Here is a 27,698-nt window from a genome sequence, read left to right on the forward strand (position 1 = left end):
CTGATATTTTCACAAGTGAAGTCTGTAAATCTTTTAATTTCACTAGCTTGAAGCCTTCAGCTAAATAACCCGTTTGTAGAGTGTTTTGTCACCGAAGTTGCCATCATTACTTCAAAAGTATGGTACCCAGAGGCACTGAGTCTTGGTTGACATATCTTCAGGTATTTATTCACCATTCTAGTATTGATTTTTCCCTTCTGACAAATAGTGCCTATAACTTTGCAGTTTTGTCTTAATGGAGCAAGAAGATAGGACTTTGATTTTGAGGAGCAGAGAGATGAGGGATAGGGTGGGCATAGGATCAAATCATAATGGCATAGTGATTTTCTTCAGTAAACTAATCAATCTCAGTAACATTTTTAAAACCCCTTTTCTAGACTATGTGTTGCCAGCATTGTCTTTTATCGAACCTACAGTGAGCATGGCAGCTGGGGCATTTTATTGGCTGCTTGAAGAAGCTAAAGAGAAGTGAAAGTCCAAAAGGAATGAGTTCTGGTCTTCCTGGATAGGGCCAGAATTTACAGTGTTGGTCTATAGATTCATGTCATCTAGGAATCACGCCCTATAATCTGTTGTTTTAATCATATAAATCTGAAAAGTTTTTCTCTGCAGTCTCATTTTAGACAAATGCATTAAATGGGCTGTAGGATCAATTTAGCATTTGAGTATGATGAATATGATGGGCTTTACTCAGCATGGCATTTTTCAAGTGGGAAACCTGTAATATGTGTCTAAAGGCAGATAGAACAATTTAATTTACTGAAAGCTGAAAATTGACCTGTGCTCCCTAATGCCTACTTGCATGTTCTTAACAATGGTTAATAATAATATTATAATAATTATAATATAATAATACTATAAATATTATAATTATAATATAATATTATATTATAATTATATAATAATGCTAATAGCTTAGCAGATAGCTAACACCTTTTTCTTTAAAGAGAAAGCTTTCTTGCATTTATCACATAGTAAGAGCATGCATGGAGTAGTTACTGTTGAATATCTGATGTGTGAGAAATTCATGTCCTCTCTTATTTTGCAGTGTATGCATATCTCTTTGTATTACAAGGCCTGGCTCCTTTTAATTAACCTCACTGCTGGCAAAAGATAAGAAATGTTCTCTTTTTAAATTTTTTTTTCAGAGGTTGGAAATGTTATTTATGAAAAAAACTATTGACATACTGTAACTGTTCAAGCTTAAATAAAGCTGTGTGTACTGGCCAGTCAGAATAACTGCAAGTACATATTGCAGTCATTGACAGAGGACAAAGATGTGATCACAGCTGCTTCAGCATGCAGTCCTTGATGCTCTGAGAGGTTATTTTGTGGCTACATCGACCGTATAGTTTCTGGATTCATGTTAGACTCCAATTAACCGTTCCTCCTGGAGTTCTCCAACACACCCAGCTGCCTCTGCAGCACTCATTCCCCACAATCAAATATTTCTGCATTTCACAGTGTATCCAGTTTTATCCAGATTATCTCCCCATTAGTTTGGGTACTGGAGACTTAACAAAAAGCTTATATTGCATGTAAGCTTTAAATGCATATAAATGCATCTCACAGTTCCTTGATCAACATGCTATGTCTGTTTTAATGGTGTAACTGCTGAGGTGTTCTGATCAGTGTTCTCAAAGATTGTAAAATGCTTTTTGATAAATCACTAGGTTTTTTTCCCTTTCTTGGTCATTTATAGACTCTGTATATCTGGATTTTTAGACAAAGTATTGTTTCCAGAAGGATGTGTGTTTTTCTTCTATAAAAGGAATTGGGTTTGGTGTTCTGTTCAGGAATTTTTGAATAATCAAATCTTCCTAGCTTTGATTTTTTTGGCAGGTTTGGAGAAAATTGTAGTTGGCATTTTTTGCTGTAGAAGTTGAGAGTGTCAATAGTAGAGCACAAGGTGAAGAGAGTGAAATCAGCTATTAAAAATGTTTATGGTGAAGGAACCTTTTGACTTCACATCTTAATGTTGCTGCTTTGGAAAATGCTTGTCTGAACTTCAAGGCCTTGGTCTGCCATTTTGGGAGACAAGGAGTTAGTTGGGGGTGGAAAGACTGGAGTTTGTATTCTTTCTGCTCTGTTACCCATTGCTATCTTCATGGATCTGACACTCTGTTTATCTGACAGTGCACTCAGTACTGCTTCGCCAGGGAAAATTGCACAAAACAAGCCTAGTGCATCAGCATTTTCATTGTGTATTAAGCTGAGCCTCCCTTCACATGGTCACATCCCCTTTTTAATCTGGGATTCCATGTCCCTTTCCCAGTCCAGCCTGTTTCTGTGGTGTCTATTGCTGGTCTCCCTGAGCTTCTGTTTCTGTGGTTTGAGTGTTTTTTGCGTGGCTGAGTGTTAAGACCTGCAGGACTTTTGGAAGTGGCGTTGTTTGGGAGTTAGGCAGTACATTGATTTAGTGTTAGTAGTTTGTCATAGACTGAGGTGATGGCTGCGTTCAAGTTGGATTTCCTCCCAGAGATGATGGTGGACCATTGCTCCTTGAATGCAAGCCCGGTGTAAGTATTTTCTTTTCATGTGTAAGTTATAACTAAAATGATAGTAGGAATTGCTGTCTCAAGCCTCTGCTGTGTGTTGGGACAGAGAGAGACAGGAAGGAGAGATAGGAGAGTCTGCAGTTTGTTTTCTTGAAGAAATCCTAGTTGTCATGGAATATTGATGTTGGTTTCTAGATGGGGAGGGAAATGGTCTGATAATTGTGGCGATAAGGACTAAGGAGGAATAAAGCTGTTTGATGATACTGTTTATAGTATGCTACAGGTGTGATATTATAAAATGGATTATTGAAATCACTTGTGGGAAGAACTGTTTCTGTTCTTCCCTATTAGTGACTCCAGACTAAACCTTTTGGTTAGGAGTAAACTATTCCTTGAATACGGATGAGGTCATGTTAAGAGTTGCCCTGTTAATAGGAGCCATGTTGTGCTCTTGAAGCTACCCATGGAAGGCAAGGTTCAAAATTATTGGAGAGGGTGAGCAATTTTCAATTGTTCTTAACTGCAATGAAAAGAGGTAGTTTACATCTTTGTAAAAGGTGTTGTTTCACTTGGCTGTTTGGAGAGGTGCTGACCCTTACTGAGTGGAAAGGTGGAGAAGAGTGAAAGGATTTATGATGATTCCCTTCCTTTCCCTTCTAGTAAGAAGCTTTGTTATTTTTGAGGTCTGTTCATACAGCTATGATATTATGAGCTTTCCCTAACATCAGTTTTTCCTTAGGCTCTGAACAGCAGTATATTGATGGGGAAAAGTACTAAAGAGTACTCGGCTTGGATTTTCTTTTTTTTTTTTTTTTTAATTCTTTTCGGAGGGAATACAATTTCAGATGGACAGTGAGAGGAATACTGTTTACTGTCGTGCAGTTAATAAGCCATTCGAACTATCTTCAAAGGAACAAAGCAGAGACAAAGAGAACTGACTACTCTGGAAGAAGACCACCTGTATTCTTCAACAAAGAGTTTGGGGGTGGGGGGAATCATTGTATAGTTGCTGTTCCACTCTTCATGTCCTTTCTAGATTATGCAGGGATTGGTCAGCAATTTTAACCAACTAATCACTATAGCTACAATAGGATGTCATTACAGTCAGACTTCTGCAGACAGAGAGGTGCTCTGGTGTACCAGGCTGGGAGTACTGATAACAGGCATCACAGTGCACCTAACAAATAACAAGGAGTCAATACAGGGAGCAGAGTAGGACTTGTCAGCTGGCTGGGTGGAGCATAACACAACTTTTATTAATAGGGTGTAAACTGCTCGTATGGCTAGACAGAATGCCTTGAAACCCATTGAGGATTCCCATACTCAAAACTTAGGTGTTGTAGTCTAAGAAGTGACTTTTTTTCTGTGTTAGAATCTGACATTGAACCTGATTCAGTCTGTAACTAACTGAATTGTCCAATCCCAGCCTTTTCAGCCTTTTGCCAATTCAATAATTGGCAAAAAAAAAAAGCCTGTTTTTTTGCCAATTATTGTTGGAAGCTCCCTAGTTTTCACAAAGAAGTATTGCCTTGTAAACTTTTGAAGAAACTTAGCAGTGGATCATTTGATTCTGTTTATCTGTTTTAAGATGGCTCTTCACCTTGGGAAACAGTTAAAATTAGTCTCATTTAAAAACCTTGTAATAACATTCTCATTTTCAGTGATTACTGATAACTTCAGTAGTTTGTAGGTAGACTGAGCTTACGTTCCTTATGGTTCTGGTTTCTTCTGTAAAATTTTACATGGTTGCACTAGTGATACTTTTCAGTTATCTCAGCAGATTTATATCCTGAATCCCAGCTGTTGACGACATTATGGGAACAGAGTTTTAAACAGCTGTGTAGAGTGTATTTGGTTCCCAAGTACACAGCTTGCCAATGAATGTGAATGTACTCTGGTATGCATACTGGTAATGTGCAAGAGTTTCTCTTTTTATGTATATTTTCATGTATATATGTATATTTTTATCTGTATGTATATATATATACGTATATTTTTGTATATTTTCATCATACACATTTATATATGTGTGGAAAATTGTATTTTCTTTAATTTTGCTGTAAGCATGCTTTTGTCTAGAATCTGTAGGAAGATATAAACCAGAAATTCCTTCTTGTTCTTCCTAGCTCAAAGAAAATGAATGGCACACTGGATCACCCAGACCAACCTGATCTAGATGCTATCAAAATGTTTGTGGGTCAAGTCCCACGGAGCTGGTGTGAGAAGGATCTAAGAGAACTTTTTGAACAGTATGGTGCTGTCTATGAAATCAATGTCTTGCGGGACAGGAGCCAAAACCCTCCTCAAAGCAAAGGTGAGAACTTCTGTACTTCTCTTGTGAGAGTTGGGGTTTCAGTCATTTTCACATAGTTGCAGTTTTAGCTGTGTGCTGATTCAAACAGCCCTGTAGGAGCTCTGTGTGACCATGTGTGCATGCAAGCCAAGACTTTATAAAGTCTTCAAGTGTGTTTGTGTAACTGTACTTGGACTGTGATCCAGTCATTAGCTAAGCTCAGAAAAATCATAATTTCTTTTGGAGCTCAGCAGTGATGGAGATGTTTGAGTAGTACGGATTGTAAGTGCAAAGTAGAACATCCAATAATACTGTGTTGCTCCTGAGTATCACTGTGATTCTGTGATATTATCAAAATGTTGCTGGATGGGATGCAGTTTCAGATAAATGTGAAATTGGGGCTTTACTCATTCATGTTAATTAAATACTTATAAACATTAAATCCCTACTAAATTTTGTGCCTGGATTTGCAGTTCAGTTATATGTAATATTTCCTGTGAAGCAAGGTCGGGTTTTGGTACTAGGAAATAACTGAGTTTGAAAATTAAGTAGCCAACAGATGTGTCTAAGTGTTTTAATGGTGTAGTAGTGATGTTGGGTCAATTCTGAACATATTCTATTTTATTACACTTGGAAATCTTTTTTTAAACTGTCACAAACAGTAGCACCTACCTGTTTCAGTGCCTAACCTCTTCTACCTATCATACATTTTGCATTGGAAAGATGGAAGTGAGGCTTGTAATTTCTGAACAGCGCTCCAAGATTTAGTGTTCTTTCCTGGGTAACATTTTGTTTCAATTACAGGGTGCTGTTTTGTTACATTTTATACCCGTAAAGCTGCACTAGAAGCACAGAATGCTCTTCACAACATGAAGATCCTCCCAGGGGTAAGAGCAGAACCCCGCTTTCTTCACAGCTCTGTGTTGTTTCTCTGAGCTCCAGCACCACTGAAGCACAAACACATTATGTTGCCCTAAAATAATGTTGTAAAAAAGTATTCAAAAGATCAGTGTTATGAGATCTATATAATAACAGGTCTTATGGGAATTTTGGAGTATTTAAAAGAATGATACAGCAGTGAAGGGGGTGGGCATGGCTTTTATAATACTCTGGGTAAGAAGAAAGCCTTTCTTCTTGGAATTTTTGTAGTAATACATGTGCACCTCTCTAGAGGCAATTTAGGCTATAATTTCTTGCACAATTCTTATGGGATGTATTTCATATAGTGTGAAGTGACTGTATCTGGGATTAAATAATCTTTTTACGTTTTAGATGCACCATCCTATCCAGATGAAACCAGCTGATAGTGAAAAGAGTAATGGTAAGCTTTGCTAAAGTCCCAGTTTTGTGTCTTCATTTGTGCTAGTCAGGAAGCTTGAGGACTTCCCTTTTGCTTAACATCATCCCTTTTGATGACATCTTGAATTGGTGGTCTGGTTTTTTAAAAGAAAAAAAGTGAAAACAGAAAGGTGTGTTTTCAATAATAGGTAGTGTGAGTGATGTCTCTCAAATTCCATGACTCAGAGTATCTCCCCTGCTGCTGCTTGTGGTAGAACCATGTTGTCAGTTAGGGAAACATCCAGTGAGTTCTTCTTTGTGCTAAGGTGGTTTAAGTCTTTGTTGGGGACATGGACAGTGGGATTGAGTGCATCCTCAGCAAGCTTATGGGTCAAGCTTAGTGCTGCAGTTGATACCCTGGAGGGAGAAGAAGCCATCCAGAGGAGCCTTAATGGGCTGGAGAGATGGGCTTGTGCCAACCTCATGAAGTTCAGCAAGGCCAAGGTCCTGCAGACATAGATACAGGCTGAGGGATGAGTGGATTGAGAGCAACCCTGAGAAGGACTTGGTGACTGAAAAATTAATAGAAACAGGCAGTGTGCACTTGCAGCTCAGAAAGCCAGTCATTTCTTGGGCTGCATCTCAAGGAGAAAATAACTGGTTGGGGCGGGGGGGTGGGGAGGGGGCGTGATTCTCCCTCTCTGCTGTCATGAGACCCCATCTGTTGTACTGCATTCAGCTCTGGAACCACCAGCATAAGACATTGACCTGCTCAAGCATGTTCAGGAAAGGGCCATTGAGATAATCAGGGGGATGGCACCTCCCCCATGAGGACAGGCTGAGAGAGTTGGGGTTGTTCCTCCTGGAGAAGTAAAGGCTCCAGGGACACCTTCTAGCAACCCTCCAGTACCTGAAGGGGGCCTGCAAGGAGGATGTGGAGGGATTGTTTATCTTACTGATAGCACAAGAGATAACAGCATTAAACTGAACAGGATTTAAATTAGATATTATGAAAAATTTCTTTACTGCAAGGATTGTAAGACACTGGAACATGTTACCCAGGTTACCCAAGGTGGGTTCCCCATCCTTGGAAATGTTCAGGACCTGTCTGGATAGAATTAACAGCAGTTCAGTAGAGAAGAAAAACTGAATATTTCTGCACATTGACCATTTCAGATGGATTAAGAATTTAGCATTTACCGCTGGGTAAATGATCATTTATCCGTGCATTTCCTTGTGAGTTTATGTGCATACATACATGCATGTTCAAATATGTATGTATCTGTATTGATGCAACCTAAGCAAAGAAAGCATTTAGCATCCTGTAGTTTCAACCTTTCTAGGCTCAGATGAATTTTATTTTCTTCATTTGCAATAGTTTGTGTTGCATCATGGAGAAGATAGTCCTGGTTTGAGAAAGCTTACCTCTTAATATAATTAAAAACAGTAGATGGAATACAGTATGAGTAATCTCCAGATTCCTCCATAGGTATACAGGACATGTTCCTGTGTATGTATATCTAGAAAGGAGTCATTCTTTTGAAATATTTTTGGGAGGAGAACAGAAAAGGTTCTCTAAACTAAAACTGACCTTGCATTACATACAAACACACATACAAGTATCCTGGGAAAATAATGGAAAGTGAAAATAGTATTCAATGGTATTATGGGATGGTAAATCTGAGGCTATTATTTAACTCTGAGTGTTAATAAAAAGTAAAGGTGACAATAAATAAGAAAGCATTAGTTATGTATTTGAACTTGCCCCCAAGACAAGGGATTCTGGATCTCTTGAACTAAAATAGACTGCTAAAAGGATTTGAAAGCATCTTTCTGCTCTAAGACCAGAAAATTAATTAGGTACAACATTAAGATTTAATGTTGTTAAAATCATGGCTGCTGGAATAGTTTGGAGTCTTCCTTTATAGCATCATAGAAGGCTCAACAAGTTGATTTCCCCTCACTATAGCACTGAATAGGAGAAGACTTTATTGAAGCTTCAAAATCTGCTAGAGCCTTCATCATACTTACTATATTTTATATTGTGATTAATGTTGTGTGTCTAAACTGTTTTATATTTTGAACTGATATTCTGAATAATTCATCTTTTAAAAGAAAGTGTTTCAGAGGTGATTAGCATCCTTAAATAAATAAATCAAGGGTATTCTGCTCTGAATTCGAATTTACCCCACTCACTCAAGTGACCTTTAGCTGACATTAGTAACAACTAACTGGAAAGTTAAGAGAAATGTCTTTTTGAACCATTTATTTAAAACAGTCTGCACACTTCAAACTCTAATATATCTAATAGCATCAGTATTTAGAGCCAAGAAATGGTACCACACGGTCTGTGGTTTGATTTGAGGTGTTATTTTTGTGGTTTTGGTGCAGATCAGAATGAGTGTATCACTAACAGAAGTATAAGTGTTCTGTTTTAGCAACTGTTGTTGCTTCTACTGTTGAGAGAGGAGCATGAAGAAATGGGCATATCTAAATTTAGGTGATTGGCATGAGGCTAAAAAGAAGCTTTCTGCAGTTCAGTTGCTTGTTTATATGCAGTTAGGTATATGTTGGTAGTCTAAAGATAGAATAAGCAGAGGACAGACAATGAAAATAGTCCAAGCCTTCCAGCCTTCTCTCACCTAGAACTGAAGACATACAGGGAAGTGCTGAATCTGACATACTTTAAGTTTTTCCTTTTTTTTTACATTCCTGTTGTTCACAGATTTCACAAGCTAAAAATAGTCAGCAAATCATAAACATAAAATCATAAAACAGACATCTGTCAGGTTCATTGAAGTGCTTCATATACATCCTCTTAAATTGAAGACACAGTCCATTACTGGGAATCTGGTTTTGATAAGCCCATATCCTAAATTCAAGGGAAATAACTACAGTTAATGGAGAAGTCCTAAGATCTAGTAAGCACTAATTTGCTGGTAATACTCTTTATCTTTTGATTCCTTAGCAGTAGAAGATAGGAAGTTGTTTATTGGAATGATATCCAAGAAGTGCAATGAAAACGATATTCGAGTGATGTTCTCCCCCTTTGGGCAGATTGAAGAATGCAGGATATTACGGGGCCCGGATGGCCTGAGCCGAGGTAAGCAAAGCAAGAAGCTTTTTTTCAGTCTGAGGATGCTGGATGCTGTCTTTTGCAACTCAACCTGGCATTTGAGCTTTTTCTGTGATTCCAAACCACACCCCCTAAGCATTTTCATTCCTGTATTCATCCCAATAATTGTGGAGGTAGTGAACAACTTGATTCCTTTTTGTTCTTTCCCCAGGTTGTGCATTTGTGACTTTTACAACAAGAGCCATGGCACAAACAGCAATCAAAGCAATGCACCAAGCACAAACCATGGAGGTAAAACAAGTTAGTGGGTGTCAGGAGCAGATGAAATTTGTCAGGCAGTCACTATGGAGTTTCAGGGAAAGCAGAGGGAAGGACAAGTGCAGTTGTGTGTTTCTTCACAAAAACTGCTCCTGGACCTTTGTGTTTGTTTTGCTCTATTTTTAGAGTTTTTAGTTATTTTTAGAGATAGAAACTTCATCTGCAGAGAAAATACCAAAATACAAAATAGAATTAAAAGCAAACAAGATTTTGAGCCTTTGATGAAATATGCTGTTTGAATATATATCTGTGTCTGTATGTATGCATAGAGGAGGAGGGGAATGTTTCCAATGCCTGGGTCTTAATTCAGTATTTTTGTGACTGCTGGGGATAGCAAGTATGTAATTGTTTGAATTGCTGTTTGCAGGGTTGCTCTTCTCCCATTGTTGTAAAATTTGCAGACACGCAGAAGGACAAAGAGCAGAAACGAATTGCTCAGCAACTTCAGCAACAAATGCAACAGATCAGTGCTGCCTCAATATGGGGAAACCTGGCTGGTCTCAACACACTTGGACCCCAGTACTTAGCAGTGAGTTTCTGATTTGGGTTCTTTACATCTCTTCAGGGATTGGAGTGTCTGACTGTCTTGCAGTGTTTAATACATTCATTTTTAGAAGGCTCCTGGTAGAAAGGAGCTGGGTTCTTAATCCCCATTTTGTGGATGAGAAGGCTGAAATTGTGTTCCGTGCTCTCGTTTAGTTGCAATACTTTTATGGGAGGATTTCAACCCCAGTCACAGTAGCTCTAATTACTGAAACCTTGGGTTTTTCTCCTGCATTCTGTAGAATGTGCTTTTTCTTTATATAGTACTGCCTCAGGGTTTACTATATAAATGTCCTTTTCATGTCTATCTGATGACATAGTTCTTGTATTCTTTTTATCATTTTCCTTTATTTCTGTCATCCTCTTCCAGTGAAACCTGGAACAGTACTTGGTACTGTCCAGATAGAAAAGATGATCAGATTGGAAGCAGACTAAATAAACCCAAACCACAACCAACCAAATAAAAGCAAACCCTGCAGAAAATAAAGAGAAGCTACTCTCTTTAGCAAAAATACTGTAACAGAGGGTAGACTGCAGTTTCATTTCAGTTGATTTTGCTAGGTCCGTAAAGGATGAGCTTTTAAAAAACTGATGCACTGTGACTCAGGGTTGCCAGAGTAGCTCTGACAGCTGTATTCATGCAATATAAAGTCTGAGGAAAAGGAAAATTTCATCTCATTCTTGGTATGGTGTATAGTTGAAATGGAGCAATTCTCTTACTACTTTTTTAGTTTTGGTAGATTGGAATTTTTTAAATAAGAGCTGGTTAATGGAAAAAGGAATTGGAAATTTCTAAAAACCTTCTGACCTGAAGCTTGAAATGTCTTTTATGTCTACTATGCATAAGGAAAGTAGAGGAGGTCCCCTCTCCTGGTGGCTCTTTGGTTTTGGTACGGCATTGCCATTTGTCCCATGCTGGCAGTGTCAGCTGTATAGTCTGTTTTGAGGTAGCATATCCTTAGGGGTGGGAATCCTGCCTTAGCGGCTTTGAATAGGAATTCTTTCTCACTACTGATTCTGCTTGTTTTGTCTTGGTGTATTGGCTATAATGTTCCCTCAGCATTGCTGATATTGAGTGAGGAAAGCATTGTGCTGTTGCTCTGGCTGCAGTGTGCTGCATGGGCTACGTGGAGCTTCACTGTGGTGGTGCTCTGGCTGTCTTGTTCAGGAAATTCTCTTTACGCTTTGCTGTGATGTGGTGCATGGGCTGCAGGAATTCTTTTGTGACGGCGCTCTGGCTGTGGTGTGATGCAGTTTCTCCCAGAGAAGCAGAGCCAGCCCTCACTCTCACTCTTGTTTTGTTTTTTGGTGTAATGTCTAGCTTTATTTGCAGCTCCTTCAGCAGACAGCAGCTGCTTCATCTGGGAACCTGAACACACTGAGCAGCCTCCACCCAATGGGAGGTGAGTTTACTTCTATGAGAAGACAAATTCAGTGCCATACAAAAGAGAACAAGGATAAACAAAGTAGTCAAAAGGCTGTAGGCATTTTAATCTTGAAAATTTGAAATAAGTCATCCTGAGTTTGCCTACTCCTTTGAAATTAATTCTCTGCTACAAGTGTGGATGATCCTTCTTAATCTTAGTTGACTATTGTCCCCAAGGTAAGTGGTGGTATTCCCCCAACCTCTGGCATTTAAAATTTCCTTCCCTTAGGAGTAGCAGAAAGAATGTTCTCTGTATTTGTTTTCATCCAAACAGCTGCATATGTGAAGAACTGTGTTTTGAAATAGCCACTCACTAATGCACATGTTTCCAGTGATTCTGGGTTCTTAGTTCCCATTTTCAATGCATCTAGCATTTAAGTTGGAAATATACTGTTGTTAGGAAAGTGAACTAGTGCTCCATTCATTCTTTTATTCATTCATTTGAATTACAGTTAATTATGCCATTACTGTTAGGGAAAATCAGCTTCACAGATATGAGCCAAATTCCTTGCTGTGGACTACTAGTTAGAACATTCATTGTGTATAGCAGTCCTGGGGCTGTAAATTGGTTGTCTCTCTTGTCTTCACCCAGTTGGGAATAATAAAACACGTTAGCAACTCCATTCCCCACATTCTCTAAAATTTTTTGCCAGCAGAAAAATCTATAGTTCTGATTTTAATACTGAAGACTTTTAATTTTCAAATTGCCTCCTGGAGTTTTTCAGTAGTTGCCGATATCATGTGCCCTTTCTATGCACAAGTTCGTCCAAAAGTGTCTTTGTAGATCTGACTTGTGTTGGCTGGTGCACCCATCAGTAACAATTACAATTACATTTACAATGTAATCAATGTAATTACAAATTACATTTGCAAAGTGTTATATTTTCATTTTTAAGAATTTGATTTGTACTGGAAGATGATTCTAAATTCAGTTTCCTACATTGACTTCTTTCATGTTGGACCTCTTCAGAGCTCTTAGATCTAAGGCTCTTGGAAAAAGCAATTATTTTTAAAAACAGTTGCACTAATATCCTATGTGGAGCTGATCTATAATGGATTTTGTTATGCACATGATCCTGACCTTTCCCCCTTCTTGTGTCTTCTTAAAAACAGGATGTAATGAAGAAAGTACAGCAGTAAGGATTGGGGCAGAGGGAAAGGGGTAACTAGCTGAGATTGAGAAGTTTTCAGGGTAATTCTGTCTTCACTATTAAAAAAAAAAAAACCAAAAAAACAAAAAACCCCAAACAAACAAAAAGACAACAACAAAAAAAAAACTTAAAAATTGAGAAACCAGACATATAAATAGTATGTTGCGTGGTTATTCCAAATCTGTCATTCTCTACCAAAAAAGTTGTTAAAAAGTTGTAGTTTTAAGGTCTTGATACCTCAGCTGATCTCCTTTCTTGAAATTCATAGAAAGAAAAATCAAGTAGGTAATTAGATCCCAAACTATATCAGACTTTGTAGACAGAATTTAATCTCGACGCTGTTTGAAAGCAGATGGGAAAACAGTGTGATGACAAGAGGACAGGTGCAGTGTGCACATGACAAACTGCCTCAGTAAGGAACAAGCTGCTCTGTTCTTCATTAGCTCCAACACTTGCACTTTTAACCCTCTGTAGCGCAATAAAAGCAAAATAGAAAACTTTCTGGTTTTAATTTCATGCTTTTATATTACAGTGTAATCTTGAGAATCTAGATAAAGGCAGAATCCAGTTGTTTTGGGAACTGAATTTGACAAAGGAAACAGATGCTGCCGTGAAGAGAAATTGAAAAAGAGTTAAAAAAACAAACAAACTATACTAAAAGTATTAGAAGTACTTTAGAAAATAATTAGTTTATACTGCGTTGTCACATTCTTATGTTGTCTGTTTACATGCTTAAATTACAAAACTGAGGTTTTAATTATTTGAGACGTGTGCTTTGCTCAAAATACTTTTTGGGATACTTACTAGGTATCCAAAAGATGAGATAACACCTCTGCTTTGGGTGTTCTGATGGTTTTAAGTTAAGGGAGATTAATTAAGTTTTGTTTTTAATTACGTTGGGAATTAATATTAGGGACTGTCTGAAGTCAGATGAAGAGAGGAAGAATTGTTAAAATAGTCAAAGGTAGAGACAAAAAAATGGAAAATAAGGGAAAAAATGAAGGGAGGCACAATTGGAAGAATGGAGCTAGTCTACCAAAGGATGCTTAAAATACAGAATTCAGGAGGAGATCCATTTTAATGGATCCTCTGGCAGAAAAAGAGAGTAAAATACAGTCAGTACTGACCAAATGGTTTCATTCAAAAACAGTGGTTCAAAACGAATGTGAGTCAGATGAATAAATTGACCAGTAAAATTCATAAACACAGGGGTCCCTTCCTCCCCCTGCAGTATTCCTTGCTCCCTATGCACAACATGCCTGAGGTTTCCTGTTTTCCTTGCCAGTGTGTTTGACCAGCCTACACATACACTGGCTGATCCTGCAGTCACGAGTTGCCACTTAACGATTGTCTCACAATTGACTGTTGCTTCTTGGCTGCCAGGGGGACCAAGCAAAACATGCTGATGCTCAGCTGATGGTGGGTTGAAGCTGTGACTTTGTGGCCTCTGTGGTATGAGGCCTGCATTAAAGAATTTTGGAGTTACTGCTGTCCCCATACAAAGAGTGTGGAGGGACATGAGAGTGGGAGAAGTTATTGGCCTGATGTCTAGGCAAGTTCTCTAGCTTGCACATGAGCTCTCAGACTCTGACTTAACTTATACCTACACTTTTGTTGACTGGAGGAACACTGCCTGAAAATTCCTGTACTTTGGGGTCTCCATCGGGTGTATATGAATGACCACCTGGCCTTCTCTGGAATCACATCCATCTGGGCAAAGAAAAAGATTTTCAATTATAACAAGGAATTGCAATGTAAAAAAGATCAGTAACTAGTATTAAGCCTGTTGCATTTAAGCTGCTTCCCATTCGTCCCTTGTGATGAGCTTGCTGCATCTGTTACACTTGGATGATGGTGGCTCTGACAGGAGAAACTCGGCATTCTTCCCTGTGTTGCAGGACTGAATGCGATGCAGTTACAGAACCTGGCAGCGTTGGCAGCTGCAGCCAGTGCAGCTCAGAACACACCAAGTGGCACCGCTGCTCTCACCTCCTCCAGCAGCCCCCTGAGTGTGCTCACCAGCTCAGGTAAGAGACTGCCCATGTTACCCTGGAAGTCCTTCCAGGATCGATGTCACCTGTTTTGTCTATCTCTTATTGTCACTTTCATGTTGATCTTTAATGGAGAAACAATTTACCAGTAGATTCACTGGCCTCTGTTTAGGGTAGATATCTTTGCCACCAGCAAAGGCTTTTTTACCTGCTGTGTCTTTTCCTCCAAATGGTCAGATTAATTTAGAGTAAAAAGAATTTTTGAGGTCATCATGAAGCAGAAAGGTAGGTGACCTCCTTCCAGTCATGTTACTTCAATCTCATCACATATTTGGTTTATCTGACATTTTAGGGAGGCATTGTGGTAAATACACTCTGTTCCTCTCAATATGGAAACACAAAATACCTTTAGCATGAGGTAATGCATTCTGTGCACTAGAACAGTACAGTTTGTATTCCATTAATGAAGACAAGGATATTATAACTTCCTCATAAAAGTAGAATAAACAGACACCTAGCACTTCTGCTGGAAAGTAGTTGTCTAGAATTTAGTGTATGAGTTACACATAAAAATCATTGTCTTCCTTCTGCATAGCTTTTTTGTGTTTTGTTTTGGGTTGGGTTTTTTAACTTTAGGTTATGTATATTAACCAGAGATACTGGAATGTCCAAGTAGCATTCTTTTGCTGCCTTATTGTTAAATGTGATCATTAAATGCAACAAGCAAAAAACTAAAAATAAATTTAGTTGTGCTTATGGCACAACATACTAAGTTTTTGTCACAAACGAAGATCAGTATTCTACTCAGTTTTTTCTATCCTATTTTGAGTTACTACTAAATCCTGGCATGAGAAGAGACACCCTGTATTTTCAGGGTGTCAAGTTTTCCAGCATCTTTGGCTTCTGTCCTACAGAGTTGATATCCTCACCTGTGATTGTGAGAGACCAAAGGGGGTTGGGGAGGATTAAATTTCCACAGGTAGATTTTGAATTGTGTAGGTGGACCAAGGAGCCAGGCTAAGAGATTATGAAGAGATTACAAGGAAAAGCTGTTTAGAAAACCTTCTGTCACATGATTGGGAGTTAAACCATGGGTGCTTTGCGCAGTTTTCTACTTAAAGACATTCCCAAGAAATAATTAGTCCAAAGAGTGTTGTGTTGCAGGAAATTTTGTACATAAAAATTTTGTGGTCTGCAATCCTTAAAAGAGTGAAATTTTTAAATCTATCTTGACTCACAGCTATGTATTCTATTTTATAATTAAAAAACAAACAAAAAACTATGAAGGGTTCAGACTACAGAAGAGCTGTATTTATAGCCCACTAAATCATCTTCATCATAAAGGAAGCATGAAGGTGAATGTATCTGTCAGTTTCTGCCATATCTCCTCATTATTTGTCAGGTTACAATTTGTTGTGACTGGCATTTAGAACTAAGATTTCCTTACTGGCTGTCTCATCTGATGACTGCAGCAAATTGGTTCTTTATTTTGTTGAGGTGGAGAAGGGCTGGCAGGTTGTGAAGTTCAAATGTCAGATGCACTAAAAAAAGCAGAAACAGCCCCTTCTCAGAAGTGTGAAAGGACAAAGGCAATGGACACAAGTTGCAGCCAAGAAAATTCTGATTAGATCAAAAAATAAAATTAATGGCAAGAGTGATCAAGCTCAGGAGCAAGGTGCCAGAGGGGCTACGAAATCTGCCTCATTTCAGAGACTGAGAATGCAATTAGAAAGGACATTTTTTAATTCAGAGGTTAGATCACTTCTGAGTAGACCGTTAGACAGGATGATTCACAGAGGGCCCTTTCAAATTAAGTTATGCTACTATTGAGTGGTTCTTTGGAATTGGCTTCCCCTGTATGAATTTTGGCTGTTCCACAGAAGTATGCAGGTTCCTTTCTCCTTGATGAGAGACATATTTCAGGACTCTGTTCCATTTTTTATTGTGCTGGTGGAGGGGCTAGGGGGGGGTGGGAAGCAGCCCATTTTCCAGTACTTTCTGTGCTGAATTCAAATAACCTTCTGATCGTCAGTAATATCAATAAATGGTTCTGTGTCAGCAAGTCAGTTATCATGATAGATCCTTTGTATTAATAACCTATACAGATTTCTCAGTTAACTCTTCACAGACTTGTGACATGAAGCAGGCACTATTGTATTGCTCTTTAAACCTAATATCAAGTAAAATTTTAAAAAGCTTTGTTCAAAAGCTTTTATGCTTTTGCAAATATGCATCGCTTCACCTTTTAAAACTACACTCAAACTGCCATCAGGGGAAGCCTCAACGTGTACAGATGCTTTCAATCCCATGATACTTCCTGTAATTATACAGCTTTTTAACTCTTTAGTCTTCAAGCAAACTTGAAATTCTGTTTTGATTAATAGTCATCTGTGCATTCACTCTGTATGTATTAACATAGAAGGCTGTTTGGCTCCGCACAGACATCTATCCCTCCTGAGCCACACCCAGACCTTGAAGAAACTCAGCATATAGCAGTTCAGTACCATGTGTCAGTAAGTGCCTGCCTTGACTGAGGGACATATGGCAGCATCTACTGTGATAACCTCTTAAACCTAACTGCAGATGAGATGACTAACTCCTTGACTTCTCTCCATCTGTCATCCAAATGTTCACCTGATGCTTATTTGGACATCTCTGCTCAAATTGCATAATTGGTGGAAAAATCCAGACAGTCCTTCTGCATAGTTGCCTTCTTGGTTTACTTTCATCTGCACTGATATCATTTGTGTCTGGGGGACTTGGAAGCCTACAAAGTGCAGTCCATGGACTATGGATGGGTTACATGTCGGAATGGTGGAACTCAAAGGCGTTACATAATGTTGTTGTGCGGCCTTCCTATCCATTTCAGACAATTTTCTTTAGATAGTTCCGAGCACGCTTGTGTATTTTGATGTAGAATGGGGTGAAGTAAAACCTTCCAGCCTTGCTGAAGATCAGCTCTTGGAACTGAACAGTCTGCTGGTGTTATGTAGTCATTGCTGCAGAGACCATGGCCATAAATAAACTGCTAGCTTGAAGTATCTCAGGACAGGAATGACTTGTCTGCCATCTTTTTGACTTGAGCACCAGTAAGAATTATCTGCTTCAGAGCAAAATAGAATGGTTGCAAACACTGTGAGGTATGTTTCAATTTCTCTTCCTTCTGAAGGCAACCTCAAAGGTCCAGCAAAGCTTAGATGATTTTTCTGGCCTTGATGTGTCTCTGGCAAAATTGTTTTCAGAAATAGCAAGGTATTTCTGGCTTTAGTGGAACTAAATCAGGTATAGCTCAGTCAGATTCACTGCCTGAATTTAACTTTCCTTCAGGTCATTGTTGGATGATAATGTGACTGAATTAGGACAGATTTACTGTTCTCTGTTTACCTGCCTCCACAAGTTGTTACTTGATGTCCTTGTCCAAGTTTCATTATGTTTCTAATAATGTCTGTCAGTATCTTTCTACAAAGCTGTTCTTTATTACATATTCAGATTTTCTGAAACACTTCTTAGGTATTTTCAGCTACTTCCGTTAGAGTTAGCTTTTTTGACTAGATTTAACTCAGTAGATAGATCTAAGAAAACATAGTAGCAAGAAAAAACCCCAACAACCCACTACAAGCTGCACAGAAACAATGTTAAGAATTGGGGATAGAGTAAAGAACATGTATAAAACAATATTGATTTTCCATCCCCATTGCTTTGTTCTCTTTTGTGATCTAAAATATAACACAAGAAAAGCAAAAGAACAGAAATGATGACTAGAACAGTAAACTCCTTCGCTATTAGAAATAACCTGAAAAATAGAAGACTGACATGGGAGAAGGATATGATTACAGCCTGCAAATACATTAGTGTTGTGATGAAAATGAATAGGGAAAAATCAGTCATTAGATATTTCAAGAAGAGAATTGCAAGATATCAAGTCAAGCTGTCACATGATAATTTAAAAATAAAAACAGATTTTTCTTAGCATAGTGCATGATTAAATCCCAGAAGTTGTGCCTTAGAACATAGTAGAGTCCAACAACTTGGTTTTCACATTGTGCTGAAATTAATGAATGAAAATTGTAACTTTATTACAAAGACATTGCCTTTGGCTGAAAAACTCCTAGATTCACAGATGGCTCTGTTGGTATATAGGCTATACACAGGAAGCATTCCTTTGTAATTCCCCTGTATTTCTGCTCTACTGTTACCTGTTTGCCTTTTGTCATCATCAGAAATGGGATGCTGTCTTCAATTCCTACATACATAGGATAAAGAAAATACAGACAAGTCTTCAGTTTTCTTGGTATTTTCAGTGCTAAAGGATTTCTTGTTTTTGTCTAAAGAAATTTCTGATAAAGGCAGAAATAAGCTAAACTAAAATAACTGAACTAAATAAACTAAACTAAAATAAAATAACTATGTGATTTTTATAGTGGTTTAACTTAATTTATTTAAAATTACAGCCTTTTAAAGTAGGGAAGGTATCCATTTTCTCTCTCACTTTGTTCTCTAGCCCTTTTTTCTCCATAGCTGCTGCTCTTTTATTTGGGATAGGTTTGGAAAGGTTTTTGAATGGTGTTCTTATCTGTCAAATACAGTGTCTTTTTGAATATAAAGATCAGCAATGAAATGCTAGAGAAACAAGTGATATTCTAAAATCAAGGTAACGGTATGATTTCTGAACTCTGGCTTTTATCCAGCCAACTCTGCTAATTTTTCTACCAGCTTGAGGGTTATACTGTAATTTGTTCTTTGTGTTTTTACAACATTTAACATGCTACTGATAGTAAGACAGAAAATATCTCCTTTTCGTCGGAGTAAGCGTCTTAAAATAGTTTCGGACATTGTCTTTCAATTTTTGGTTTATTAGGAGAGTTTGTCTTCACATGTACTAGAAGAGGTTTCTCATTCCATCTGTTACTACAAAAAGTGGTCTGAAGTGCAGCTTTTTGGTTCTCATGCAGATTTGGTTAGGTACAACTACTTTTGTTAGGAGGTTGTTAGGCTATATTCCATTTAAATAGTTCCAATATCCCAGCCCTGCAGAGACCTTGTGCCACAAACATGAAGTGGTAAATACATAGAGTGTGTGAAACTTCTTGAAAGTTGCTAACAATTCTTTTATAAGTTTTAAAGGATGTATACAGTATAAGTGAGAATCACAAAAACATCAGAAAAATTGAAAATGCCTCAAATTCCGTTCTTCTCATACCTCCTTGGTCAAACTGATAAATTTCTCTTGTAAGCAGACTACATGATGCCTCTGCAACATCAGTCTTCAGTATCTTCTAATTTTTAGCAGCCATAAATATTTTCTAGTGCATCTTGTGCAGTAAATATGAATTTCTTGGTTAATAGCACTACACATAGATTTTCTTCTGCAGTAGTGCACAAATCTGTTAGAAAAACCACTGCTTTATAATCATTAAAATGCTATGCATTTCTTACTTTATCATGTCCATAAATCTGTGTAGATGACCTCAGTGTGAACTTCTTTTTCTTTTAATATACCTTTTAACATATCATAACAGCTTGGAAAACTTTTTTTTTTTTTTTTTTTATGGTTTTTGATGTTCACTTCTGTAGAACTAACTCTACCTGGTGTAGAATTTGGTGGGCCATGTAAGCTGTTACTGTCCTAGGTACTATATTGTCAACCTTCTCTTACTGAGTCAATGTAGTTGGAGATGTTGCTGGAATAGAGGACAGATTATTTATTTTTGATGTGCATTTCAAGACTTTTCTCAGTCCTAGCCCCGGCTGTGGCAGCAGGAGTTTTAGTAGAAAATTAATGTGTCAAAATAATCTGGGCATGTGGTGTTCCTGTTCTGGCAGTATGGGAAAACCGTATGTTCAGCCTTTTTTAATGTCCCTGGTATCTATGTTACAGGTCTTTTTCACCTTGAGTGATGTTCCAAGGATATGTGTTAATACATAGCAAGTGACTCTTACTTTAGGCAGCAGGAAACAGGGCATTGCTGCTGGTTACCTTATGTTGAGATATAGAGTTCAGCCAACATTTGTGTAATGTCTCAATCTTACATGTCTTACAATTACTGACATTATTATTGCTACAAAGAGTAGGTGTTATGATGAAGTAGAAATTCTAAAAAAATGTAGGAAGGGCTCAGAACGTATAAGCAGTATGATCAAGTTGTGTGGGTTTGCTTTTTTTACATAAAGTATCCTGTGTTGCCTGAATCTGTTCCTTACTAGTTTTTTCTACTGGAATAACTTAATGAAGAAGTTGAATTATCATGAATTAAAAATATGAGTTGAAGTTTAATTGTTTTATTTTAATAGCAGGTTCCTCACCTAGTTCCAGTAGCAGCTCCTCTGTTAATCCAATGGCTTCTCTTGGAGCACTGCAGACGCTGGCAGGTGCTACAGCTGGCCTCAACGTTAGCTCTTTAGCAGGTAAGTCATGTGTAGTGGTGGCTTGGAGGAATAGCTGATTATCATTCCTCAGCCTGTCTCTGGGGTGATTTTTTTCTGCTCCCTGCTTTTTGTAATCGTGCAGAGCATTTGAAAGGTTATTGGTCTGGCTCAGTGGAAGCACTCAGTCATCTTTTATTTGCTCTTTCTTATACAGGAATGGCAGCCTTAAATGGAGGACTTGGCAGTGGTGGTCTCTCAAATGGGACAGGTAGCACAATGGAAGCCCTCACACAAGCTTATTCTGGAATCCAGCAATATGCTGCTGCTGCACTGCCCACACTCTATAACCAGAGTCTCTTAACACAGCAGAGTATTGGTGCAGCAGGAAGTCAAAAAGAAGGTAGGCAGAAAGTTGTAGAAACTACTTGAGAGGGGTTTTCAAAAGGGCAAGCTTAGCCCTTGCACCTACCTTATGTGCAGATTTTTTATTTGGCGTCATTTTTTAGAATCCAGGGTTACTGAAGATAAAAAAGGTCTTTGGGATCTTTCTACTAAGGGCTGCCCAAAGTAATTTTTATACAGGATGTTTCTCATGGGGTTTGTCTAGTCTTAAGTGCTTCCTTAATCGTACTCCTGCATGTTCTCAGAGGGAAGGAGAATATGAGTCTATAGCCTGATACATCCAACTGTCACAGAATCAGATGTGCTTTTGTTAATGTTGTTTTCTGGGTCCTTCACCTTTTCCAACAGCTACTTATGCCAGTCTTTTCACTCTTCTTATTCAGGTTAAATTTAATATGTAGTGTAAAGTAATGTAGAATGTAGTTTCAGCAGAATGTATCATGTTTAGAAGAGAATCTCAGATGACAAGCAATGTGATTATTTGTATTTTTTTTGGAAATTTACTTAGTTGCTTTGGGACCACAAGTTTTGCATAGCCAATTTTTGTTCAGTCAACATGTACTACTCAAACTTACTGTTCAGCTGTCATTACAGCAAATATCTGTGAACCAGATTTGGCACAATGTGTAAAGTACTAACAAAAGTGGTCAGAAAGAGCTAGAATTATTTGAGTGATCAATCCCAGCAAAGGGTCATGCTCATTTATTCTGGAATCAAGTGTTCTGCAGTACTGCAAATAGCACTTTCATTGTTTTATCTGGAAAATTTTTCTTGAAAATCTGGCTCTTCCACCTTTTTTTGTGCAGTGAGTATGTGGTATCCATGCTCTTTCTGAATTTATTTTCCTGCTTGTTTGAAGGTCCAGAGGGAGCCAATCTGTTTATCTACCATCTTCCCCAAGAGTTTGGGGATCAAGATCTGCTGCAGATGTTCATGCCATTTGGAAATGTCGTCTCTGCCAAGGTTTTCATTGACAAGCAGACCAATTTAAGCAAGTGTTTTGGTATGTTGGATCTACAGCTTCTTTACAAGGGGAAGCAATGGGGCAGACATTGATCTCTTATCTGGTGATCAGTGACAGGACCCGAGATAAAAGCCTGAAGCTGAGTCAGGGGAGGTTTAGGTTGGACATTGGATAAAATGATTTTTCATCCAGAGGGTGGCTGGGCATTGGAAGAGGCTACCCAGGGAAGTAGTCACAGCACAAGCCTGACAGAGTTCAAGAAGTGTTTGGAAAGTGCTCTCAGATGAACAGTGTGATTCTCAGGGTGTCCTGTGCAGGGACTTCAGTGATCTTTGTGGATCTATTCCAACTCAGGATATTTTGTCATTCTATAAATCATTATCTATAAAAAGGTGGTTTTTATAGTAATAATATATTACTCTTTTTCAGTATATTGTCTAGTCTAGCTATTAAGTAAGTAGGGAATCTCTGCATATTCCTAAAAGATAAATAAACCAAACATTTCCAGCAGTAAAATGTATTTTCCTGATTTTCAATATGACTTTTTGCTTTTCACAATTTTGTGCCCTATTATAGTGTTCTGGCCCTGGATAATTCTCCCTGAGATTAGCTCAGTTGGTTAGAGCATAATGCTAATAATGTCAAGGTTTTGGGTTCAGTCCCCTTATGGGCCATTCACTTAGGAGTTGGATTCCTTAATCCTTGTAGATCTCTTCTAACTCAGAATGTTCTGTGATTATTATTTGTTTGCAGACTGTAATCCTGAGATAGTACTTCCTCTTGCCTCTTCCTGTCTTTTCAAGAATTTCAATAACAATTTGTATCTATTACTTAGTACATTATGATTATGAATTATTTCTATTAATATCTTTATAAATAACTATTGTGGGTACCATAGTGTATTTTTGTAGTGCCATAAGCTCTCGTGACTGTTTTGATAGATGGAGATTTCTTGTGATGGAATAGGAGAGGTGAGACTTTCTCTATGGTTTTGATAGCTTTGTGTCTACATAAAATCCTGAGCTTTTTCCTATTTGAGCCAAAAGAAGTGGACAATATGATGCTTTGTGAGAACACAGAAATATGCTGATCATTCAGCTGTAACACCTACATATTATGGACTCATAGCCATTGTCTCGAATGGGAGTTATTCTCACTCCCAACATTGAGTGGAGTTATTTAAAGTAGGCTCCTTCAAAACACTGGAGAGGTTTATTTGCAGGATAATCTTTTCCAGAAATGATATGCAACCTCCCATCTGAGAGCAATCTAAACACAGTAATGGCACTAGTGCTACCCTTCCTTGGATGCTCTTTCACTCCAAACAAAACTGCTGCCATAATGTCATGAGGGTGATTTCAGTCTTATATCCTTAATGAGCTTTTGCATCTGGATGAATGTTTTCCAGGTTTGGTTTTCTCTCAGGTATGAGTTCTTATAAATAGCAGTACTTATTTTGCTGATAGACTAGAAAATGTTAATTTTCTGAGCTGTGTATATTTTCTGGCTAAAGTTCCATATGTCAAAAAGCAATGCTTTGTTTGAGTGCCTTTAGAAGTTATTATGAGGAGTCTGAAACAGTTGTGAGCTTCTGAAAATGGCACTTCACGCAAGCCTCTCTGACCTTGTGAGCTCCTGCATTTCCAGTTGTGAGTAGCCGTTGTGGGCAGCTCTGGCATGGGGTGTAACTGTGTGTTCTCCTCTCCTCAGGTTTTGTAAGTTACGACAATCCTGTCTCTGCGCAGGCTGCCATTCAGTCAATGAACGGCTTCCAGATCGGCATGAAGCGGCTGAAAGTACAGCTCAAGCGCTCCAAGAACGACAGCAAGCCATACTGAGCACCCCTCCCCTCCGGGACTGGAGTGAGAAGGATCTTCTGGTAAGTTGGAGAGGAGCGCACTTAGTGATTCGAAGCCCTAAGGCTGTGTTTTTACAGTCCTGGAAGCTGATCCATGCGTTCTATCTGGCACATCTTCCCTTGAAGACTCTGCTGCAGCCTCTGCTGAGAATCCCGCTTCGGATGGAGGACAAGTTTGTGCTTTTGTTTCCAGTGTTTTACTTTGGAGTTTAGGTGCCATATCGCTGAGGTTTTTTTGTTTAGTTTTGGTTTTTTTTTTCTCCCTTATTTGAAGTTTGCTGTGTTTGTAACCAGTGTGTGTTGAGAAGGACCAATGCCAGCTCCTTGGGGGTGGGGAGAGAAGGTTAAAGGGAGCAGCAGAAACTGACACCACACTGCCTTGGGGTAGAGAGGAGAAGGGAAAGCAGAAATAACACAGAACAGCTGATGAAAACAAAGATGGTCAAGGAGAACAGAGTCCTGGGTGAGAAAGAACCAACCCCATGTAGCCTTTGTCATACTCCATCTGCTCTTTGAAATTTCCTTAACTGTATGCCACAGTGGGGATTTATTAAATCATCTCTAAAGCAGGAGACAGGCTAAAAAGGTGAACACATTAACAAGCCAAAGGAAAACTGCAGTGATTTTTTTTTTTTCTGTATATAAACTAGTGTTTATATAGCAGTGTGAATGTACACAGCACTTTATAAAACTATTATATAATGTCTCTGCCCAGAAAATTTTACTCTCTGTCTACAGTGGAATATTAATAAGATGCAGTGAATTTCTCCATGTATAAGAAAAATTAACCTATGTACTTCATCTAGGTTTTGTGGAAAGATAGAGGCAGCTAAGCCTGGATGAATACATCTGTGTATGGAAACAAGAAACTTTAGATCCCTGGTAATCTGCAGAAATTTTTGACAATTTTTTCTTCTTAACAGTTGATCACTGTCCCCATTTCTGTGGAATAATGTCCTTTATTTGCAGAGATTGCTATGAATTCCTTTTCATAAGCATAATGTAAGTGCTGATTGTTTATTGAAATTATAATTTCCTGTTTTGTTGGCGTTTTTTGTTGGTTTTCTTTAATGAACAAAACTCATGCAGTGACTTGGTCTAGTAAATAGGTGTATCTCTCTACTGCAGTTTTCCTTTAAGGTGGTGTGTACCAGTGCAAAACAGGCCAAACCAGGAGCTGCGGAACCAGAGTATTGAGCCATTCAGTTTTTAAATGCCTTTTGGTACAAGCTGTTATTTTTTATATTGAAGGAAGATTGAACACACCCCTTAACTGAACACACACTTTTTCTGCACACCAGTGAAATTGCTAGTGCATTGCTAAGGGCCTTTGATATTCACTGGTTTTAGGGGGCTCAAAGGACTTTTGACACTCTGGCCTGAGCTGTTTCAAGAAATCAGTGTAGAGTTCCACTTTATAACCACCAAAATCCACCTCTGTCACAAGAGGAAGTTTACAATTTCTGTGTCTTTAACAGAAGTTTGATTTACCTCATAGTATCTCCTTTTCCTTGTTTTCTTTGTATTCCTGGGTTGTAAGGCTGTTTCCCAGGGCTCCAACTAACGCTGCAGTCTGGGAGCCAGCTGCTAAATGACGTGTGTGGGTCAGATGTGGGGTCAGGACTTTGTGTTCTGCTCCAGCAGGAGGAGCACTAAACCCATCAAACCTGAGATCTCGGTCAGAGTCCCCACTTGTGTGTGGTGATCTGTTGGGAATGTTGGGCATTTCCAGGGACTGGGCCCCCTGGGATCTCAAACCTCAGAATTACAAGGCCTGAAATGTAACATCCAAGGGGAGCCCTTTCCAGTTCGTAGATTGAAAATAAAGCAGTGGATGCCAGTCTGTCCATATTGATGGCAGACAGGTAAATCTGTCAGTATTATTTAAATAATTTTGTGGTGGCAAAGTTTCAAAGGCCAGATTGCCAAATTTCCCAGTTATGCTGGCATGTGGTACCCTTCTATGTTAATTATTTGAATCTCTCTAGAGACGTAAACATACACTGAAGTGAACCATGTACACTTGAATTCTGCACCATAGGAAAGATGTGTCCTGGTTTTCTGAGAAAAGAGTGTTGGAGTGTGAAGGCCTCCAGGGTGATGATGGGATTTTTTTTTTTATATATATATATATAAATTATATACTTTTCAAAAAAAAGGAAAAAAGAAAAAAAAACATAAAAAAATGTAGTTGGGAGCAACTGCTCCAAGTGTAACCTGCTGTAACCAAGAATGTTGTTTCTATTTTTATAGAAGTTTTATACCGCTCCAGGGTGGAGAATATTTATTACCTAAATTATTTCACTGGAAAAAAAGGCCAGGGTTTTGTAGAATCCTGAATGTGATTGTTTTACACACATAATGATGTGCATGATTGACACTACTGATTTTCAGTGGCCTGTTTGCAGCCCAACAACTGCTAAATGAGGAAGATGAATGCTGTGAACCAGTGGAGGAGAGCACTGTGCTCTGGGGTCTCTACAGTCACTCTTACCTTCTTTGCACCCTACCCCACTGTTACTATCCAAGATCTTTGTCCTATTTTTCTTTTAACCTGATGCTCTGGCCTCTTTATTAGTCATTTCAGTTGCCCAAAATTAGATATTTTAGCTTCTTCATCCTATAGTGTGTCCTCAATACTGTAACTTACAGATCAAGCTTGGCATTGTTGCAAATAGGTGTGACTCCTTTTAACTTTAGGAGATTGTCCAGTTTACACTGTGGCTTAGTTTGATCAGTGACTCCTCCCAGACATAATTACCTTAAGACACCTAACTTGGGCTAGTTCTTGTGCCTTACTGGCGTAACTATAAGTATTGCCAAAAAGAAAAAAAAAATAAATCTATGCAGGTTAAATTTTAAAAGATGTGATCCTCAGATGGTTTGAATCAATGCAGTTCAGCTCTCTGAATGCAGTAGAGCTGCATCAGTTTTCACCAGCTGAAGATGTTGCCCTTTTTGTGTATTTGTTTCAGATTTCCCTTTCTTGGTGTATCAATGTGTATGTTGCCAAAGTTAATAAATGTATCAAGTTTGTGACTTGGGCAGATTTTTTTTCTGATAACAAAACTGAACAGATAAAGTCAACATTTCTGTGTCTGATTTGTGGCTGCCACTGATTGTGGGGATTTAGGCTGCTCTTGCCTTTCCATCTTAAGCCAGTTTTCTTCCTCAGTTACTGGCAGGAAAGTCTGGGATTCTGGGGACTTGGGACTTTTAAATTTTTAGTTCATATCATGCTCTCATTCAAGTGCAAATCAAATCAGTGTAAAATGCTCTTATTTCCTGGATAGTAATATAAGAGTGGGGGGAGTTCAAATAAACTGCAGAAGGTTGGCTGAAGCAACCACATGAACAAAGTATGCTGTATGCTTAAAACCAAAGAGCCTGATTTTCTACAAGAAAACTAAAAGAATTTCTGATTAAATAGAATTCCTTATTTACATGCGCCACCAGGAAATACTTAGAATATTTTCAGTTTACAAGGTGGAAATGTTCTACTTCATAGATTTATTCTTTTTCTCAGGAGATATT

The 27,698-nt window shown here is 38.4% G+C and overlaps 1 protein-coding gene across 23 annotated transcripts in view; it reads left to right on the forward strand.

Moving 5' to 3' along the window:
* The window catches only part of CELF1 (CUGBP Elav-like family member 1), a 63,151-nt gene that overhangs the window by 30,294 nt on the left and 5,159 nt on the right, over positions 1-27,698 (forward strand). For 4 of the 23 annotated variants that reach the window (XM_086893973.1, XM_086893972.1, XM_086893976.1 and 1 more), the window contains 12 exons: positions 4,625-4,812; positions 5,596-5,678; positions 6,064-6,112; positions 9,038-9,172; positions 9,357-9,436; positions 9,831-9,992; positions 11,340-11,409; positions 14,482-14,610; positions 20,866-20,979; positions 21,155-21,340; positions 22,202-22,345; positions 24,017-24,185. In XM_086893973.1, the coding sequence (XP_086750099.1) occupies positions 4,635-4,812; positions 5,596-5,678; positions 6,064-6,112; positions 9,038-9,172; positions 9,357-9,436; positions 9,831-9,992; positions 11,340-11,409; positions 14,482-14,610; positions 20,866-20,979; positions 21,155-21,340; positions 22,202-22,345; positions 24,017-24,144 (1,458 nt within the window). In that variant the 5' untranslated portion in view covers positions 4,625-4,634 and the 3' untranslated portion in view covers positions 24,145-24,185. Of the gene's footprint in view, positions 1-4,624; positions 4,813-5,595; positions 5,679-6,063; positions 6,113-9,037; positions 9,173-9,356; positions 9,437-9,830; positions 9,993-11,327; positions 11,410-14,481; positions 14,611-20,865; positions 20,980-21,154; positions 21,341-22,201; positions 22,346-24,016; positions 24,271-27,698 lie in introns of those variants that run through there. The other 19 variants (XM_086893982.1, XM_086893983.1, XM_086893984.1 and 16 more) reach the window with 8 other exon arrangements.

The sequence above is a fragment of the Cyanistes caeruleus genome, chromosome 6, assembly GCF_971803275.1.
Source record: "Cyanistes caeruleus chromosome 6, bCyaCae1.hap1.1, whole genome shotgun sequence".
Lineage (NCBI taxonomy): Eukaryota > Metazoa > Chordata > Aves > Passeriformes > Paridae > Cyanistes > Cyanistes caeruleus.